A 14,751-nucleotide genomic window follows, 5' to 3' on the forward strand; every position below is an offset into this window, starting at 1 on the left:
GTGAAACGTTATTATTGATATTTTAGGGTTACTATGCAAAGAATTCTATAGGAAATCAGTCCTGAATATTCAATGGAAGGACTGATGCTGAAGCTGAAGCTCCAATACTTTGGCCACCTGATGCGAAGAACTGACTCAATGGAAAAGACCATGATGCTGGGAAAGACTGAAGGCGGGAGGAGAAGGGGACGACAGAGGATGAGATGGTTAGATGGCATCACTGACTCGATGGACATGAGTCTGAGCAAGCTCTGGGAGTTGGTGATGGACAAGGAAGCCTGAAGTGTTGCAGTCCATGGGGTCGCAAAGAGTCAGACACAACTGAGCAACTGAACCAAGGCAAAGAAAATTTACATTCATTACCTCATCAATTATTATATTATACCTATATTCCAGATGAGGAAGTTGAGATGCAGAGAATGCTAACTTGCTCCTCATAACTAGTAAGTACTGAAGCTCAGCTTTAACCAGATTAACCGTTATGGGTCTTCATAGGTAAAATCAGATCATTATGTATGATAAAATTAAAAGCTGAATTAGAACAACTACAATAAATACAGTATATCTGTTATGTTCATTGTAAACCTAAGGATGCATGTATTTAGAATTAAGAACAAAATAAAAATTTCCACCCAAAATGCGAGAAAAACACTCTAAGGCTTCATTTGCAGAAAGATGTAAAGACATCTGGTAAGAAGAAAATATTAAGATGTACTGAATTATTAACAGGATGTAGGATTTCCACATTTGAATTATTAATTTTTAAGGGCTGCTCCAAGAAAAACATGAAAAACAACACTCCTCTAAGTGTTTTAAGTAAAGGTTTATAATGTTTCTCTGGGGTAATTTTACAAAGTAATTTTAAGATAGCTATAATTATGGTCATCTTTATCTCTTTTTACTGTTGTAAAGGCAGAGCTGAATCAATATCATCTTGGAGAGATGCAGCAAGCCTCTTATAAAGATCAGTCTCCCCAGCAACCTGTTGTGCTAATGAACACACACTCCGGTTGGAATACTACTGTAGCGCCCATCCTCTGTTCTACACTGCACAGGGCCGGAGCTATCCCGCCTTATCAGGACGAACAAACCTACTTAAGAAACAAGTCCTCGTAATTGTAATCTGCCCAACAAAGGGTAATAAATGCTTCCTCAAAAGATACACTTTCTGTATCTTTTTGATCCTTGACTAAATGGTTTCTTTTTCCATAACAGAGGCTGCATTTACTAACTCACGTTAGGAAATTTATTTCACTTTTAGAGCATTTATGCAGCATTGCTGGAAAATGGAAAAGTGGGAAGAGAAGATAAAAGCTGTTTCAAACTATGAAAGAGATAGTTCCATTTAGTTTTCTTAGAGAAAAATTTTCCACAATAGCAGGTTTCAAATTGTGTGTGATGAGATCAATTTAGTGGATCAAGAGGAATACTTATAAACAACGAAGTAAGAAAAGAATAATAAACTATAATAATAGCAACACAGCAAGTGTAACTATTGTTTCATGAAATTTTGGTTTCAGTTACATGTATTTATGTCTGTATGTGCACTGTAAAATGTATTTCTGAGAGCCATGATTTAATAAAATGTAAAAGCCCCTCATTGCTGACTAAATACAAAGTAGATAGCTTTTTAAAAAATATTCTTTTTGATAGATAATAACAACAAAAAAGACATTGATGAGAGAAAATGAAGGAAAATCTAAGACTGTTCTGTACTCAAGGCCTAGACGATTATTGTTAAAATGTCCATACTACCCAAAGCAGTCTACAGATTCAATTCAATCTCTATCAAAACTCCAAAGGCCTTTTCCACATAAATATAATAAACAATTCTAAAATTGTATGGAATTACAAAAGACCTCAAATAGCCAAAGGTATCTTGAGAAAGAAGAACCAAGCAGGGGCCATCACACTTCCTGATTCCAAACTATATAACAAAGCTACAGAAATCAAAACAGTATGGTACCAACATAAAAACAGACATATATTAATATATCAATGGAACAGACTACAGAATGCCCATACATATACAATCAACTACTTCACAGCAAAGCAGCCAAGCATATACAATGGGGAATGAGTAGTTTCTTCCAGAACTGGTGCTGGGAAAATTGGACAACTACATGCATAAAAATGGAACTGGAGTATTATCTCGCACCAGAAACAAAAACCAACTCAAAACGGATTTAAAGATTTAAACATGAAACCTAAAACCATAAAACTCCTAGAAGAAAACACAGGGTGGTAAGCTGTTTGACACTGGTTTTGGTAATAAGTTTTTGGATTTGACATAAAAAGCGAAGGCAACAAAACAGATAAAAAAGAGTGGGACTATATCAAACTAAAAAGCTTCTGCACAGCATATGAAACCATCAACCAAATGAAAAGGCAATCTATAGAGTGGAAGAAAACATTTACAAATCACACACCTTATAAGGGGTTAATACCCAAAATATAAAAGGGACTCATACAACTCAACAGAAAAAAAAAAATCCAATTAAAAAATGGGAAGAGGATCTGAACAGACATTTTTCTGAAGGAGACATACAGATGACTAACAAGTACATATAAAGGTGCTCAACACTGCTAATCAGGGAAGGACATATCAAAGTCACAATGAGATTATCACCTGTTAGAGTGACTGTCACTCAAAACACAAAAAACAACAACTGTTGTTGAGAATGTGGAGAAGACAAAACCCCTGTGCACAGTGGGCAGGGATGTAAATTGGCACAGCCACCATGGAGAACAGTATGGAAGTCCCTCAAAAAATTAAAAATAGAACTATCATATGATCTAGAGATGCCACATTTGGATATTTACATCTGAAGAAAGCAAAATCACTATTTCAAAGAGATACATGCGCCCTCAAATTCACTGCCACATTATTTACAAGAGTCAAGACATGGAAGCAACCTAAGTATCCGGCGAGGGACAGTTGATAAAGAAAATGTGGTATATACACAAAACAGAATATTACTAAACCATGAGAAAATTAAAAAACAAGGGGAAATCCTGCCATTTGAGACAATATGGGGTAGAACTTAAGGGTAGCCTGTGAAGTGAAATAAGTCAGACAGAAAAAGACAGATACTGTATAATTTCACTTATATACAGAATCTTAAAAGAAATAAATAAATCACAAAACTGAACTCAAAGATACAAAGAACAGATGGAGGGTGGTAAATGGTGAAGATGGTTTAAAAAAAAAAAGGTATATGCTACCAGTTATAAAATAACTAATAAGTAAGTCCTGGGGAGGTCAAGTACAGCATGGTAACAATACTGTATTGGATATTTGAAAGTTGCTAAGAGAGTAAACCATGAAAGTTGTCAGCACACACACACAAGTTCTATGTGTGGTGACAGATGTTAACTAAACATACTGTGGGGATCATTCTGCACTATATATGTATATCAAGTCATTACATTTTATGAGAAATAACTTCTAAATATTTGAAGTTAAAGCTTTACAATGTTTTTGTCCTGGGTAATTTTACTGGGTGAAAAAACCCTACAACTATCACAATGTATATGTCAATTATCTCAATAAGAATAAACTGTAAAAACCCACAAAATAATTAATCAGCATATTTCCCCATAAAACACCAACCTGATTTGTTTTCAAAACCAAAAACAAAACTAATCCAACAATCTATCCAATGCGGCCAGTGAATACATTTCAGCATTTTGATTTAAAGAATGTGTAATTTACAAGTATACTTTATTCACATGCTGCAATCTGTTTTAAATAGCTTATTCAGATAGAGTTCAGCAATGTGTGATAAGTTCATTTCCAACATTAAGTAATGAAATACATCAAACTGCAAAGAATCCCAATGCTGTTCTGTTACTGGACCTTCCAAACCATGTCTTCAATATAATACGCTGCTGACATTTGATTCAGATAACCAATAACCTTATTCTGACTCACAGGCTGGAAAAAAAGAATCTTATTTCATAGCGGTGACCTTTAATTTAAACTGAAATTTATTAAAAATCAGGCTAATATAGGTGTCTGTTTTTTATTAGTTTTCCTACAAGAATAAAAGGTGAAGTAGTTGAAATATTAGGTCAGATGTTTCCAAAGAGGTTTCAATCTTTTCTAAGTATAATTTAAACAATATTTAGTACTCTGTGTGTGTGTGTGTGTGTGTGTGTGTGAGTTGCTCGGTCATATCTGACTCTTTGTACCCCATGGACTGTAGCCCACCAGGCTCCTCTGTCCATGGAATTCTCTAGGCAAGAACACTGGAGTGGGTTGCCATGCCCTCCTCCAGGGGATCCTCCCAACCAGGGACTGAAGCAAGGTGTCCCGCACTGCAGGTGGATTCTTTACCATCTGAGCCACCAGGGAAGCCCATTCAGTAGTATACACCATGTCAAAATCTTAGAAGGTTTAATCTCTAAGGTTATCAAAATATGTTTTAATTTATTTTGATAACCTTAAATCTTATCAATATATTTTACTTATATACTTTACTGAAATGCAGATGTCTAAAATCACAGCATTATCATTATTGATATCATTAAAAAAAGTGTGTTTAAGAAATTTTTCTGTCAGACTGAGAATGATTTTTAATTTAATGAATCACAGCGGTCAAAGGGCTTCCCTGATAGCTCAGTTGGTAAAGGATCGGCCTACAATGCAGGAGACCCTGGCTCGATTCCTGGGTCGGGAAGATCCGCTGGAGAAGGGATAGGCTACCCACTCCAGTCTTCTTGGGCTTCCCTTGTGGCTCAGCTGGTAGAAAATCCGCCTGCAATGCACAAGACCTGGGTTTGGTCCGTGGGTTGGGAAGATCCCCTGGAGAACGGAAAGGCTACCCACTCTAATATTCTGGCCTGGAGAATTCCATGGACTGTATAGGCCATGTAGTCACAAAGAGTCAGACGCAACTGAGTGAGTTTCACTTTCACAACTGTTCAAGTTACAAATAAAAAGGCAAATATATACATGGTGTATTTCTGCACACCATTAATATTTCATAATACATTTCCTACAGAAATACACTCTCTTCATTTTTACTTCTGCAATTATTCCATCTCCAACAGTTTTATCTTGGGTTAAAGTCTACTCATATTCAAACACAAATATTTCTCCCCATAAATGTGGGGTACGTAGAATTCCTTTTATACTATAGGCCAGAAAAACATAAGTACATGAGGAAACAGTAGGTAAGAACAGATAGAGAGAAAGGGGGGAAGTCCAAACAGAGCCAGAGGAAACTCTAGAATGGGAACCTCACTTCTTTCCCCAGGGGTTCAGGTTCTAAAGATGATGGCTAAGAGAGAAACCATGTAAAATAAAAATTATCCTTAGAAAAAACCTCCTTAAGTGTGGTATACCTAGTATCATATAAAGATCACTGCTTAGAAATATGTATAAATATCTTAATGTATGTACCTTAATGTGCCATATATAATATCTGAAAAGATGGCATACAATTAGACCACTCAAGTGTGGCGTTACTGGAAAACTTAAGATTCCAACTGTGTTGGCTTTTCCTGTTGGTTTTACCATCCAGACATATTTTATTAGTTCCTCCTCCTTAATGTTTATCAATTTCTGACTTTTTCCCAAAGGAGAGTTAGGTGGTCAGTGTCCTCTACCTGCCTGAATACTTCTCATTTCAGTGGCCGGTCAAATTGCCTTTTGAATCATCCATTTGTTCCATTTGCCAGAGGATTTATCCATTTGGGGAGGGCTTATATCTTTTGTCTGTGTACAGTGGCATGGCTAGCTGGCTAAATTCTTTTTGCCCTCTCTACCTTTAAAAAGAAACTGTAATGATTCCCCTGATTAGAGATTTTATTGATACAATGATTACAAAACCTTAACTAGATTAAGATTTGTAGGTCACAAGCTGCTGATTCTTTAAGATTCATAGCAAACTACGTTTTCCCTTATCGTGCTAACTACACAGAAGTATTCCCAGAAAGCTGAGCTGTAGGGACATCATCTACAAAGTGAACTCAAAAAATTCTAATCCTGGGATGGTAAAAAGAACCCGACTCTATTGTAATTTACTCTAATTTTACATTGCAGTGAAACCAAGTTCCCCTTTCAGGGAAAAAAAAAAAAACTCTGGGCTGTAACAAGATGACTCATAGCTATTAGGCTCTGTACCTTGGAGGAGCTCTCAATTACAATTTTGGTTTTCAGGGGGATCAAACCGGGCAAGGTAGTGTTTGGGGAAGAAGGAGTTGGTGGCAGATTCCAGAAATCATTTATCGGGACAAACAACACTGGATATATTTCCTGGTTTTAGCTCTGTGCGCCAAATTACTTCGGGTCAAGATCTATGCTTTAGCAATTGGCAATCCATCTCTACCTTAGAGCAGGCTTTTTGGCAACTTGCTGTGAAAAGAAAAAGTGCAAACAACCAGCTGGTCACTTAAAAGTGAAATGATACAGAAATATAAATAGGGTTAAAAAAACATAAAAAAGTCACTCACTCACTTGGGTAGTAACCATAACCACCCCTTTCCCCAATCTTCTTCCCAGTCTTAAAACACGCCATTTCTTCTAACCTAACAAAGTCTCCTCGAGGTATCTTGCAATTCTCAAATTCTATCCTCAGCCATATACATTTCTATTTTCTATTACTGGCCATCCACTTCTGTCTCTCTATACTCTATCCAGAAGGTTTCGCCTGCTCTCCAAATCTGAATTATGAAGATGATCTCGAGTCTCTGTATTCATACATAAACTGACTTTTCAGGCTTTATTCCAATATCCTAATTGCTTATTAGATGCCTTTATCTGGATGATCACCATTTCCAAAGGTGAAAACATCTCCCCCAGCTATTCCTCCTTAATCCTATTGGCTCATGTTGAGAATGTCAAGGTTACTTTGGACCTTTCCCTCGTCTCTCCCACTGTTTGATTAATTCGTTCTTCACATCGTTTGCGTCCATTCTTTCCTTTCTGTTCTGACAGACACCATGCTCACTCAGAATCTTTATATGAGATTCTGACAGTATCTTACAACTCTTCCTTCTGATTCTAGTCTATTATCACTAAGCCATCTATCATATCACCACCCATATTACCATTTCAGCAACAACCCTGATCATGCTCCTTGACTACAAGATTAAGTCCGAAAGTCTTTAACCTTCTGTAATTCAGCTTTGCATATTAATATTTAGCCTTACCTCCTCTCACACTTTATATAAATTCCTGGTTTAGCTAATCTGGTCTACTTAGCAGTCAACAAAGAGGAACTAAAAAGCCTCTTGATGAAGGTGAAATAGGAGAGTGAAAAAGCTGTCATAAAACTCAACATTCAAAAAACCAAGATCATGGCATCTGGTCCCAGCACTTCTTGGCAAATAGATGGGGAAAAATGGAAACAGAGACAGACTTTATTTTCTTGGGCTCCAAAATCACTGTGGACTGTGACTACAGCCATGAAATTAAAACATGCTTGCTCCTTGGAAGGAAAGCTATGACAAACCTAGACAGCATATTAAAAAGCAGAGATACTACTTTATCAACAAAGGTCCATCTAGTCAAAGCTATGGTTTTTCCAGTAGACATGTATGAATGTGAGATTGGACTATAAAGAAGGCTGAGCACCTAAAAATTGATGCTTTTGAACTGCAGTGCTGGAGAAGACTCTTGAGAGTCCCTTGGACAGCAAGGATATCAAACCAGCCAATCCTAAAGGAAATCAGTCCTGAATATTCATTGGAAGGACTGATGCTGAAGCTCCAATACTTTGGCCATCTGATGCAAAGAGCTGACTCATTGGAAAAGACCCTGATGCTGGGAAAGACTGAAGGCAGGAGGAGAAGGGGATGACAGAAGATGGAATGCTTGTATGCCATTGCCGATTCAATGGACATAAGTTTGAGCAAACCATGGGGAGATATCGAAGGACAGGGAGGCCTGGCATGCTGCAGTCCATGGGGTTGCAAAAAGTCGGACATGACTGAGCACCTGAACAAAACATCCACTATGCATTTCCCATGCCAAGTTCTCCATCTGGATGACGTCATGTTCCTAATTCTTTAAGGTTCTTATTAAACTGCCTCTTTTCTGGTTGCCCTACGTAGATAGAAGTATTCTCCTAGAATGTTAAGAGTTGAAGGGAGACTGTCTGTTCCAGCTACAAAATGGGCTTTAAAGAATCATCTCCTCTATCTGTAAAATTAAAGTACTTGGGGTAACTGAGGCCACTAAAGTAATTCTTTCTTTGAACACTGAATTTTTTCAACATATTTTTCTTGATTGTTTCCTAAGTGCCAGGGGCTGTGCTAGCCACATGGGATTAGAGTTTAATAAGACTGATTGTATTTAAGTATCACCCAAATATTTAAACTTTGATGAGCTCTACCAGAAGAGGGGAAGCACAGGGTGCCACTGATGTCTGAAATACGCGTGGTTGAGGGAAGGGCCGAGGCATGAAGTCAGTACAGTGTGGGAAGATGGGAAGGAGTAAATTCAATTTGGGAAGATGAGCAAGGCTTCCCTGAGGAGGAAATCTTTTCTGTGTGTGTTAGTCACTCAATCATGTCCGACTCTTTGCTACCCCATGGTCTGTAGCCTGCCGGGTTCCTCTGTCTTTGGAATCCTCCAGGCAAGAATATTGGAGTGGGTAGCCATTTCCTCCCCCAGGGTATCTTCCTGACCCAGGGATCGAACCCGGGCCTCCTGCACTGCAGGCAGACTCTTGTACTGTCTGAGCCACCAGGAGATGCAGGTTTGATCCCTGGGTAGGGAAGATCCCCTGGAGGAGGAAATGGCAACCCACTCCAGTATTTTTGCCTGGGAAATCCCACGGACAGTGGAGCCTGGAGGGCTACAGTCCATAGGGTTGCAGAGAGTAGGATATGACTCAGTGACTAAAAAACTACAGCAACCAAGAGGAGGCTTTAACTCTGCAAAACGCAGGTGATTTCTACATGTAGAAGGAATGCCCAGAAGATAGGCAATTTCGAGGAACTAAAAGGAACTACTGGGTGCTTGAATGCAAGGGGCAAGGAAGGTTGCCAGAGGTGAAGCTGGAAGGGCAGGGAGGGACAAGAGCATGCTGAGCCTGGTCATGGTGAGGATTTCAGGGCTTTATCCTACGACACGCCTTCGACAGCATGTTCCAAGATACTTCAAGTCAGGACCACAGCTTACCCTGGGGGGAATGGGACAAGCAACCAGGACACTAGAAAGAATTCGAGTTTTATTTCAACTGAAATACATTCTATATCCCTGTCACTCTTCACTATGCGTTTGATCTCATTCAAAGTCAATTTCAATGAAAGAAAGCACGGGAATTTATAAAAACCACCATTTAGTTGGCCTGCTAGACTTGGATAGGAACTTGCGCAAGTACTTTCCAAATACCCTGTGCTTTTCCAAAGTTGCTTTATACCACTTTGCTTTTACAAAAGACCTCTGTTAGTACCTGTTTTTGATAACCAAAAGAAATCAGGTGATTTTTGCTTTTAAAAGTGACAAATGAAAATGGCGTTCAGCATTTGGTTTGCTGTGAGCAGCTGAGAAGTAGCACTACCCCACTGGGGAGAGAGGCACCCCCAAGCTCCCTCCCCAGGAACCACGCTCAGCATCTCAGCATCAAGCTGCCACGGCTTTGAACTGTGTCATTGCGCATCTGAGCTTTACCTAGATTTTTTTTGTGTGTATCGGTAAGCATGATATGTCCTAAGGTAACCACTTATTTGCTTTATGCCATTGTGGCTTAGGAAAGGTTTCATAGGAACACTCTCCTTTCAGATGGGGCGTGGGAAACCTGTGTATGGATATCCATGAACCTATGAACCTATGACTACTTTGTTTCCAGTGGTCATGTATGGATGTGAGAGTTGGACTATAAAGAAAGCTGAGCACCAAAGAATTGATGCTTTTGGTTTTTTAATTAATTAATTAATTATCCATTTATTTTTATTAGTTGGAGGCTAATTACTTTACATCATTGGAATTGATGCTTTTGAACTGTGCTGGAGAAGACTCTTGAAAGTCCCTTGGACTGCAAGGAGATCCAACCAGTCCATTCTAAAGGAAATCAGTCCTGAATATCCATTGGAAGGACTGATGCTGAAGCTGAAACTCCAATACTTTGGCTACCTGATGCGAAGAACTGACTCATTGGAAAAGACCCTGATGCTGGGAAAGCTTGAAGGCAGGAGGAGGAGATGACAGAGGAGATGGTTGGATGGCATCACTGACGCAATGGATATGAGTTTGAGTAGGCTCCAGGAGGTGGTGATGGATGGGGAAGCCTGGTGTGCTGCAGTCCATGGGGTCGCAAAGAGTTGGACACAAGTGAGCGACTAAACTGAACTGACTGATGGACACTTAAGGGAGTGGGGGCCTGTTTTATATTTTCTAGAAGCAACACTCCATGTAAGAACAATCCAGCGACACGCTCCATTTCACTGTTGCCGACGCATGGATGCTACAGTAAAAGTTACATGTTCATTCTGTGGCCTTTCCTGCAAGATCCTTAATAAGTGAAAATATTTTAAAAGAATACCAACAAAATTTTTCCAAGGATTGTTTTCATCATGATTGCTTTTTTTAGTATCATCTTGGGCTTCCCTGGTGGCTCAGATGGTAAAGAATCTATCTGCAATGGCAGGATACCTGTGTTCAATCCTTGGGTCAGGTTGATTCCCCTGGAGAAGGGAATGGCTCCCCCCTCCAGTATTCTTGTCTGGGAGATCCCATGGACAGAGGAGCCTGGGGGGCTAAAATCTATGCGGACGCAGAGTCAGACATAACTGAGTGACTAACACTTCACTAGTCTACACTAGGTAATGAATTTCAAAATGCAGCCACAAATGTATTTCCTCTAAAATAACATTTAAACAGACAAGGAGACAAAGTTAAATAACAGCTGCCATTTTTATGTTCAAGGTATTGCGCTGGACACCTTAAAATCTATCACCTCATTTAATATAACAAAGACTCTGAAAGGTGCACGTCGCTTAGTCGTGTCCAACTCTTTGCAACCCCATGGACCACTGTGGCCCACCAGTCTCCTCTGTCCATGGGATTCTCCAGGCAGAAATACTGGAGTGGGTTGCCATTTCCTTCTCCAGGGGATCTTCCTGACCTAGGGATCAAACCTGGGTCTCTAGCACTGCAGGCAGATTCTTTGAGAGGTGCGTGCCATACTCTTAATTCACAACATGGAAGCTGGGGCTTACAGAAGCCAGCGTTTCCCCAAAATATTTACACCTTAGACCTGCACTGTCCCATATGTTAGCCTTGGAGCCACGTGTGGCTGCTGAGCAACTGAAATACAGCTATAATACTCTATAAATACTGAGATGTGCAGTAAGTATAAACAGAACCCCAAGTTTTGAAAATTTAGTATGCAAAAGAAAATGATGAAAATACCTCAGTTTTTGAATAATGATTACATATTGACATGACAGTATTTTAGAGTGGGTTAAATAAAATATATTATTAAAATTAATTTTACCTGCTTCACATTAAAAAAAAATTCAGCTACTAGATATTTCAAAACTACACATGTGGCCCACAATTATATTTGAATTGAATAGTACTGCCGTAGACCAAAGGCTGCATAATTGAATTTGTCAGTAAATGCCAAGTTCAAAGGCAGCCTGGTGCAGAGGAAGAGAAGAGTACATGGATTCATGCAGATTTGGTTTAAATATCCTCTCCACCAGTGACTAGTTTTTGGCAAAAAGTATCAACCCTCTCTACATTTCACTTATGTCATCAGCATTATGGTGATATTAAACATCCTTAAACAACTGTTGTGTGTAATATGTAAAGCAGCTAACTGGCAGAGGGGAAAGAACAACTACAAATACCTCCTACAGCAACTGCTTAAAAACTGATCCTCAAAGAGAATAGAAAATGCACTTATTTGAAAATCACATTTTATTGTTTAAGTGGGAAAAGTTAAAGAATCAATACACTGAATGCCTGCTTTAGCATAATATATACAGTATTATAATATACATAAAATACACAGATCCTTTCTTTCAATATTGTTTAAAATATGCTATAGACTGGGAGGCCAGATAATGAGGTTAGGGTGAGGTTAAAAAAAATATCAGGACACAGATGGGCCCAAGTGGTTCTTACGGACAATTATCTTGAGCTTATGAACTCCATGTCAGCTGATTTTTTTCAATCTTTTACATCAGGAACTGAGACGAGTGAGTAAAATGACATCAGGGCAAGTAGAGTTTTATGTTTTTTCTTCCTGGGTCATACTGCAAACAAATAAATTGTTCCAGTACACTAAGTTCAGACTAACTCATTATTGGTGATCTTAAATATACCAAAAGAAACTACAAAATCATGTGAACTATGCTATCCAATGACATTTTGCCCTATTCTGTCCCCTAGGCTCCTGTCAAGAAGTTTGCACTGGGCATGTGATTTTATCGATGTATGTATTATCTGTATATATGTAAATACAAAGAGTGGAGCAGTTGGGGCATTTACTTTAATGTGATATATGTAAGATTGATATGTGGCAATGTGTTTGACTGCCCTGTTCTATAGGGATTTTTTGTTGTTGTTGTTGTTAATAGTAAGGGGGAAGTGTTAAAGATTTGAGTCACTTAAATGTAGCTTCTTAATATAACATACTTTAACACCAAAAGTATTTCTATATTAACTATAGCAATTAACTTTAAGAAAATGATACTGAAGAAAATAAAAAAGCTATCAGATTTACAGATCTTAAAACATCATCAGAGACCATAAAAATATTCTCTTTAGTTTGAAATTTAATGGAAGAAGTAATATACATAATTTTATTTTACCTATTAAAGTGCATATTCAATGAGTTAAGGAGGAGGGGTTTCAGGAGAGGGCTTCCCCTTTGATCTTATATGTGGCATCAAAAATCTACTTGTAATGAATTTTTGAACAACCCCTGAGGGCACATGACTTGGTATTTGCTCTTTCAAAATGAGTTGATTCAACTTGGCTAAAAATGAGATTATGTCTACAGTACACTTACAACTAGCTTTCAGCCAATGTCTATTAATTTAAGGTTATAGGTAGAATCGGGTAGAAAAACAAAATTACACTAGATCAATATTATTAGGGATTATTAATAATAAGAATAAAACAAAACAGTAATGTGCACTTAAACAGTAATTAGAAAAATTTGCTAAAACTAGGAGCTGAGACATTGCATTTCTGATTCTTGAAATTATAGGAAAAAATATAATCCATTTAAGAGAATACAAATATCATAAGCCATTTAAGCTACCAGCCATATTTTCAAAATGCACACTTTAGAGAAAAAGAATTCCTATTAGGAAAGTGCTTATTTGCATTAACTTTACATTAGCTAATATTTGAGTCACACCTTTGAAGAAACTTGCTTTATTTCCAGGAATGCCTCCCCCTCCCCCCTTTTCTTTCTGTTTTTGAGAGTAATAAGGCAGCTAGACTAAAATAGGGGGGAAAAGTTGTTGCATTCTTTAAAGTGAATGGTATATTTATGCCTCTATATACTAATATACTTTGTCCCACTGAGCCAAGTCTTCAAATCTGTCTTTCAAGTTTCATCTTAATTGCAGAGTTCATTTTTGTTAAAACGCCTTGGCACCATCCAGTCTTCTATGAAAGGAGAAAGGTCTTTTTCCTTCGGACTTGACATGTTTACCACGTATGTGTGGGCAATTTTTGCCGTCAACTAACTGCAAAGGTCTTTTTGTTGTTGAATCTGAAAATGTCTCCACTATACTTGCACAGCTGCCCTCTTCCCAGCAGAAATCAACCCGCCCCTCTCCCCTCTGCGAGATTTAAACTTTCTTTGCTTTGGGGGTTCTGCACAAGCGCTACTAGTAACATCCAAGAGACAAAGAGCTGGGCTTGTGGGATGCCAAATTTGAGTTGTGAAACAAAGCACTCAAATTTGAGATTCAAGAGGATGAGGATGATGCTGGTAAAAAAAAAAAAAATTATGATAAAGCGTTATGATCCTAGAGCCGTCTCCCAAGACAGTTCCTCCAGCCCACGGCCACCCCAGAGCACGCGGGAGTGAGTTCTGATCCCCGAACAGGGGGGCTGCTGGCCCCCCCACCGGGGAAGCCCCTGCCCGCGCCCCCGGCCCTCTCACCGCTTTACTCGGATGATCTGGTCCCGCATGGGCTTGATGTCCTGGAAGCTCTGCTGGTTGACGAGGCTGTAGACGAGGATGAAGCCCTGGCCGTTCTTGATGTACAGGTCCCGCATGGACGCGAACTGCTCGGTGCCCGCCGTGTCCAGGATCTCCAGAACCGACGGCGACGAGTCCACCTCGATCTCCTTGCGGTAGAAGTCCTCGATGGTGGGGTCGTATTTCTCGATGAAGGTGCCGGTCACGAACTGCACGGTCAGGGCGGATTTGCCGACCCCGCCCGAGCCCAGCACCACCACTTTGTACTCGCGCATCGTCCCTCCGCGGCCGCCGCCGCCGCCGCCGCCCGCGACATAGACCTACGCCCGCCTCGCTGCGCGCCCGGACCCTGCGCCGGCGGCCGGCCCCGCCGCCTCCCGCGGCCGCCCCCACCTCACGGCCGCCGCGGCCCCCCGGGCGCCGGCGGAGGCAAGCGCAGCCCTGGGCATAGGGGCCGAGCCGGGTGGCAAGGCGGCCCCGCGGGCGCCAGCAGGCGCTGAAGGCGAGCGGGTAGCTGGAGCTAAGGAGCCGCCCGAGACGCCCGAACCGCGGGCCCGCAGTGCCGCCCGCTCGGCCGCCCCGCCCCGCCCCTCGCGCCTCCACGCCCAGCTCCCCGCCCGCCGCCGCC

The 14,751-nt window shown here is 40.2% G+C and overlaps 1 protein-coding gene across 2 annotated transcripts in view; it reads right to left on the reverse strand.

The window, feature by feature from the left end:
• RAP2A (RAP2A, member of RAS oncogene family) overlaps positions 1-14,492 on the reverse strand; it is a 40,291-nt gene extending 25,799 nt beyond the window's left edge. The window contains exons 1-2 of one of the 2 annotated variants that reach the window (XM_020905406.2): positions 14,085-14,492; positions 11,861-13,907 (exon numbers count right to left, since the gene is read on the reverse strand). In XM_020905406.2, coding sequence (XP_020761065.1) covers positions 13,739-13,907; positions 14,085-14,398 — 483 coding nt within the window. In that variant the 5' untranslated portion in view covers positions 14,399-14,492 and the 3' untranslated portion in view covers positions 11,861-13,738. Of the gene's footprint in view, positions 1-11,860; positions 13,908-14,084 lie in introns of those variants that run through there. The other variant, XM_020905405.2, reaches the window with a different exon arrangement.
• Between the last annotated feature and the right edge of the window lie 259 nt (positions 14,493-14,751).

The sequence above is a fragment of the Odocoileus virginianus genome, chromosome 8 (assembly GCF_023699985.2).
Source record: "Odocoileus virginianus isolate 20LAN1187 ecotype Illinois chromosome 8, Ovbor_1.2, whole genome shotgun sequence".
NCBI lineage: Eukaryota > Metazoa > Chordata > Mammalia > Artiodactyla > Cervidae > Odocoileus > Odocoileus virginianus.